General features: G+C 43.6%; 1 protein-coding gene across 1 annotated transcript in view; it reads right to left on the reverse strand.

Annotated features, from left to right (window-relative positions):
- The window catches only part of ERMP1 (endoplasmic reticulum metallopeptidase 1), a 34,061-nt gene extending 33,082 nt beyond the window's left edge, over positions 1-979 (reverse strand). Inside the window, exon 1 of the mRNA XM_015562513.1 lies at positions 976-979. Coding sequence (XP_015417999.1) covers positions 976-979 — 4 coding nt within the window. The remainder of the gene's footprint in view (positions 1-975) is intronic.
- Between the last annotated feature and the right edge of the window lie 5,168 nt (positions 980-6,147).

Consider the following 6,147-nt stretch of genomic DNA (forward strand, 5'->3'; position numbering starts at 1 on the left):
CGCCGCGGCAGGGCGGGCCCGGGCTGGGCGTGGTGGGTGTGCCTTTCGCCTGCTGGGCTTCCCTGCCGGGTGTGGGATGGAGATTTCCAAATGGAAAGATACCCATCCACCTACAAAGGTGAGGAAAGCGAGAGACGGCTTTTAAAAGAATGCACATGGTGCACCGGCAGATGAAGAAGACAATGGCCCAGCTCTCCTAAGGACCGCGCAAAGGAGGCCTAGCCTCATGCTTCCACATATCTTTTTTTTTTTAATATATTTTATTGATTTTTTACAGAGAGGAAGGGAGAGGGATAGAGAGTTAGAAACATCGATGAGAGAGAAACACCAATCAGCTGCCTCCTGCACACTCCCCACTTGGGATGTGCCCACAACCAAGTACATGCCCTTGACCAGAATCGAACCTGGGACCCTTGAGTCCACAGGCTGATGCTCTATCACTGAGCCAAACCAGTTAGGGCAACTTCCACATATCTTAACCGTGGGAGGGAACCAGCACTATCACTGCCTCCATGAACAGCTGAAGAAAAAGAATAGCTATTATCTGTGGATCACCTGCCATGAGCCACGCACTGTGCTAAATGATTTAATAGATTAACTCAGTTGAGTCTCATTAAGAACCATGAAAGGGAAATACTTTTATTCCCACAATAGCTGAGAAACTTAGAAGTAACCGCTGAAGAACTTTAAATCAGTGGGCTCTCGGACAGCACTCTATCCCGGTACTGAAGGGGGCACTGACAAGCGACCACCTAGTCTTCTTTCTGCCTCCCATGCAGCCGCCTCTCTGCTTCAAAGTTCCGTGTCTCCAGCATGGACTCGCAGGAGCACCATGACCATTAACGGGAGACCAACTGGGAAGGTGCCCTACCCTACCTGCCTGCCCTACCTACTGCCAGGCCCAACTGACAGCAGGGCACTCCTTATTCTCAGCTCTCCCTCCAGCTCGCCTCTTTTAAAATCCTTCCTGCTCACCCATCTCTCCTTCTCCACCAGGATCTTCTCACAGGCTGTTCGAGCTGCCTGGAATGTTCTTCCCTCCCCTCATTGCCAGTTAACTCCTAGTTAACCTTCATGTCAGCGTAAGTGGTACTTCCTCAAGGAAGAATCTCCTCACCTAAGGAAGCCGGTCTCCTCTATTGGTAGGATCTCACAGCACCATATATGCTATGTAATTATTTAATGTTTTCCTCATTAGACGGTAAGCTCCATGAAGGCAAGAATCACGTCTGGCTTTGCTCATCATTTTATTTCCTCCTCTTAACACAAAGCATGACATGCAGCATGTAATCCATAAACAGCTGTGTATTAAATAAATGAAAGCGTAACAATGTTACGGCAGCAGCATAAGTTTAGCTCCATAAGATCCTTTTTAGCCAGTAAGATAAATAAGACCAAAGACATTGTCTATCTTATTTATTCATCACTATGTCCCCAGTGCCTAGCCCTGTGCCTAGCAAATGAATATGTATTGTCTTTTATAGGAACCAGCTGCCTTGCTATTCTTTTTTTAAAAATATATTTTATTGATTTTTTACAGCGAGGAAGGGAGAGGGATAGAGAGTTAGAAACATCGATCAGCTGCCTCCTGCACACTCCCTACTGGGGATGTGCCCGTATTCTCACCCTGTAGCTGGTGGCCCCATAGGGTACATGCCCTTGACCAGAATCGAACCTGGGACCTTTCAGTCTGCAGGCTGACGCTCTATCCACTGAGCCAAACCGGTGCTGGCTGCCTTGATATTCTTTCCAAAAACTCTATCGCCCGCACCATCTTTGGAAAATAGCAGCTCAGAAACAACTCTGTCCACCAGAGCAAAACAAGGTATGGGGGTCTGTAGTTCCTAGGCAACGGGCACAAGTGTCTCATGGGTTTTTTTAAGTTTTACTTATTTTATGCTGTCACTTGCTGGGCCGGTGGATGTTAGAAAACCTAAAGACCAGGTGCACCTACCAGGAGCTGGGTTATTGGTTAAATCACTGAGCTCTCTTTCTGGGTGGATAATGTAAGTTAAGGATCTCTGACAATATTCCGGCAGTGTACCTCTCACGGAATACTATCAGCAGTAGAATGAAAGCCCAGCTGCTGGAGTCAGCTAGTCTGAGTCCCTGACTCAGGAACCTTCAGCACACATGGCATTATGCAAGTGAGTCTCAGAGTTGCAGTGCCCTTATCTGTGATAGTGGAGATAATGCCTGCCTTACAGGGCTTCCATGAGAGTTCATCTGCTGGTACTTGTGAAATGTCTTCACACAGAAGGCTCGTTAAATACTATTTTCCAGAAATTCTTTCCTTATACAATCATTTGCTGATGGGGTTAAAAGCCATTTTCCTATCATGATGATCATAGAGCCCACGGTGGGAGAAAATGAGTTATTATAATTGGAGTCGTGGAAGGCAGATTTTCTCTAGGTTTGTGTAAACTATGGTAGTCACATTTGGATATTTTTAAGCTGCCAGTTGTTGGACATCTACTCTGTGTCAGATTCTGATCAAGGAGGGAAAACACACAGAAGAACAAATCAATGTTTCTGCCTTTACAGACCTTACATTCTAGCTGGGAGACAATAAATGTGTGTGTGTGTGTGTGTGTGTGTGTGTGTGTGTATTTGCAGGTGAATAAAATGTCATATAAAGTGCTACAAAGAAAAATAAAGCAAGGAATTGAGAATGACCAAGGCTGCTGTTTTAAGTAGGCTAATCAAAGAAGCGCTCTCTGAGGAGATGACATTTGAAGTGACCTGAATGAAGTGAGGAATGGGGCCTGGAAACCTGAGGCGAGACTGTCCCGGGCAGAGAGAAATGAAATGGGGTGTTCAGGGCACGTGGCTGAAGCAGACTGAGCAAGGGGGCAGTGACCGAGGTGCGGTCAGAGAGGCAGGCAGGGGCCGGGGCAGGAGGCCCTCCTGGGTCACCTCAAGGACACTAGGGCTGTTTTCAACAGTAAAAGCTCACTCTCAAGTTTTGTTTTATGATATCGTTCAGAGTCTTGCTATCGGGCAGAGCAGCACAATGACCACACCTAGATCATAGAGGTTAATAAAAGGCGTGGCTAATATCTGGCCTTTGAAGTGTTGGAGGCGGTTGAGCTGTAATTTTATGTATGTGGGAACTACAGCACAGTGGATTAAAACACGTACTCTAGTTCCCACGTATCAAATTGCTGATGAGGACAGAACAAGATGGGAAAGGCTTCGGCTGCCCCATCTGGTGAGCGACTGATCACTGGGGTTGACTCAATTCATCCGACCGGACAAGGAATTGTGTTTTCCTTGTGTGTCCGTCCCTCATTAACATCAAGGGAGATGCCGCACCAAGAGGTAACAAGGGAATTCAGATCAGTTGTAGAAAACAGAACCAGATGTCCAGAACTGACGGGCAGAGCGAGCCGAAGATTGAAAAATTAAGAACAAAGATTCAAAAGGACAAATAAATCTTGGATAAATATTGTAGACAGGTACTGTCGCCTACAGCTCCGTTTTATGTGCTTATTGAGGTGGCCAGCTGTGATTAAAGGGCCAGCCACGAAGGCTCACGACCATGTTTTGGGATCCGCCTTAGGTTTGTTTTTTGTTGTTGTTTTTGGGGTGTTTTTGTTGCTGTTCTTGAGATCCCTGTGGGCTGAAGCTGGGGCTTCCTAACTACAAAGGTCTGCAATGGAATATTCAGGAGCTAGAGACCATGGTCAGCTACAGGGAGCACCTCCCATAAGCCAGGCAGCCTGGCAGAAAAGGGCATCTAAAAGGCACTCAGGCCACATCTGTAAATCCCCTTTTCCTGCAGAGCCTGGGAGAGCATGATGGCACCCCACTGTTACCTCCCTTTCGATCTCAGGTCCTACCTCCTGCTCCCTAGCTCCCTGTAGCTGGTGGCCCCATAGGAGTTAGAAAACCAGCCCAGCTGCATTACTAATTGAAACCACATGTCAGATTACCCTTCTCCATGGCCAGTTAGAAAGGAGATCCTCTCATTTTTTTAAGTAACCTGTTTCTAGCTAAAGAGCCCTTTTGGAAACAAATAGAGTGAAGAAAATTAGCTCTTTGGGGGAAAGAAAATCAAATTTGAACCTCCATATTTGTAGAGAGCGCCAGGGAAGGCACATGAGCTGATAGTCAGCTGAGTCCCATGGTGTCGACAGAGCCACGTCCTGGAAACATACCGTGCCAGAGGCAGTTATGTTGTCAGCCTGACCCTTAGCTCAGGTGCCACGGGGTGGGTTTCATTATCTAAGTTCAGCCAGGTGCAAGGAATGGACGCAATTATCTGGGCTCAGCCAGGAGTGACAATTACAAAGAAGCTACGAGAATGAAGAATTGCAGCTTGATCTTTATGATTTCACAGAATTTCCTTTGTCTTAAACTCTAGTAAAACTTCCTGGAATCATATTGTATAAAATAAACGTGCTGCACCAGCTTTGGGTCACTGTCTCTCCATCAGAGGGCAGCTGTCCCACCCAGCCCCAGCTTTTCCTACTGTCTCTGTGTCTCTTTTCCCTACTGCCTGTCTGTCTGTCTCTTCCTTTTTCTCAATCCCCCGTTGCTCGTACTCAGGACTCGTCATCCGCTCTCTAGCTGTGTTGGTTGCAGTCCAAAAGAGAGAAATACATATTACCCTCTCTCCCAAATCGAGTAGAATTCAGAATTAAACTAACTTTTTTTTAACCGATAAGAAATAAGGCAAATATAATTAATTATAATAATTAAGACACAAAACGGACAAGGACTCTATGGAAGAGAGTCCTAAATCATAAAGGGAAAAATCACATGTTGACTAAACAAAATTAAAAAATTCTATTTGCCAAAAAAAAAAATGAAAAGCCTAATGACAAACTTGGAACATTCTTTTCAACAAATTTTAAAACCAAGGGAATAATAATTTATACTCTCTCTGCCACTCTCTCTCTCTCTCTCCCCCTCCCTACATATAGGTTTAATTTATATATTATATAATCCTATATAATAAAAGTCTAATATGCAAATAGTCCCCTCAACTGGGAGTTTGACTGGGCCCCCCATCCCCCAGCCCTGATCAGAGTGGGCCAACTGGACCCCACCAGTGTCCAAATTCGTGCACCGGGCCTCTAGTTTATTATAATGTAATAGATATATTTAATTTAATATACATTAAAAATCAATAAGAAGAATACCAGTGCTTCAATAGAAAAATATGTGATACATTTACCCTTTGTGTTAAAGGAACCACGTGAAAATGTGGACTTTTAACTCATTGCATTGAAAAAGTTTTTTGTTTTAAGTTACCTATGCCCTGCTGACAATTTTATTTAATAGGCACTTTGATATGATGCAGGTGGGATACATTTTGAAAGGACCCTTCTGGAAAGCAATTTGACAAGATCTACCAGGAGCCTTTAAGAAAATTCACATTTTTTAAGATCGTATTCTCACATATAGTAATCTATTGAAGATGTGATAAGACAAAAAATGCAAAAGAATGTTCATCTATAAAAATCAAATGTGTGGAAACTGCATCAACATGTAAATATAAAGGTCAAAAAAATTATAGTACATCCAGAGTATGAAACATCATGTAGTTAAATACAACATTACCAACGTCTATTCAATAAGTTGGGGAAAATGCTCATGTTATAATAGAAAGAAAAAATAAAGATACAAGATTGAATAAAGAATATATTGCATGAATAGTAAATAGATGGAAGGAAGTACACTGAGGCAACGACAGCCATTCTCTACGGGTGATTTTTTTTTTTCTTCCTTATTCATTTCTCTATTTTCCAACTTTTCTACCATGAGCTGTGTTCCCTTTAAGAGCCTCAGGCTCCTCAGCCCTGTGCCCGGGAAGACACTTAAAATCTACTGCATTTTGATCCTGAGGAAGGTAGTTTATAAACTGATTCCAACATGGATGTAATCCAACCAGGGAACACAATGTCAAAAAGCTCATTCCTGGCCTGTGCTCCTCAAGCACATTTCTAGACTAAAAAGTTTAGGGTGAAGGTTCAATTGCTAAAGTAATAAAATTTTTCTGAGAAAATGCTCACATAATTATTCTTTAAATTCAGCCCGTGGTGCAGAAGAACTGATACTTTTAAGTGGCTTTTTTGAATTTTCTTTTCCCTCCTTCATAGCACATTCCTTGGATTAAAGGGGGAAAACCCAGGAAGCCAA

Source organism: Myotis davidii, unplaced genomic scaffold (genome assembly GCF_000327345.1).
Source record: "Myotis davidii unplaced genomic scaffold, ASM32734v1 scaffold1597, whole genome shotgun sequence".
NCBI lineage: Eukaryota > Metazoa > Chordata > Mammalia > Chiroptera > Vespertilionidae > Myotis > Myotis davidii.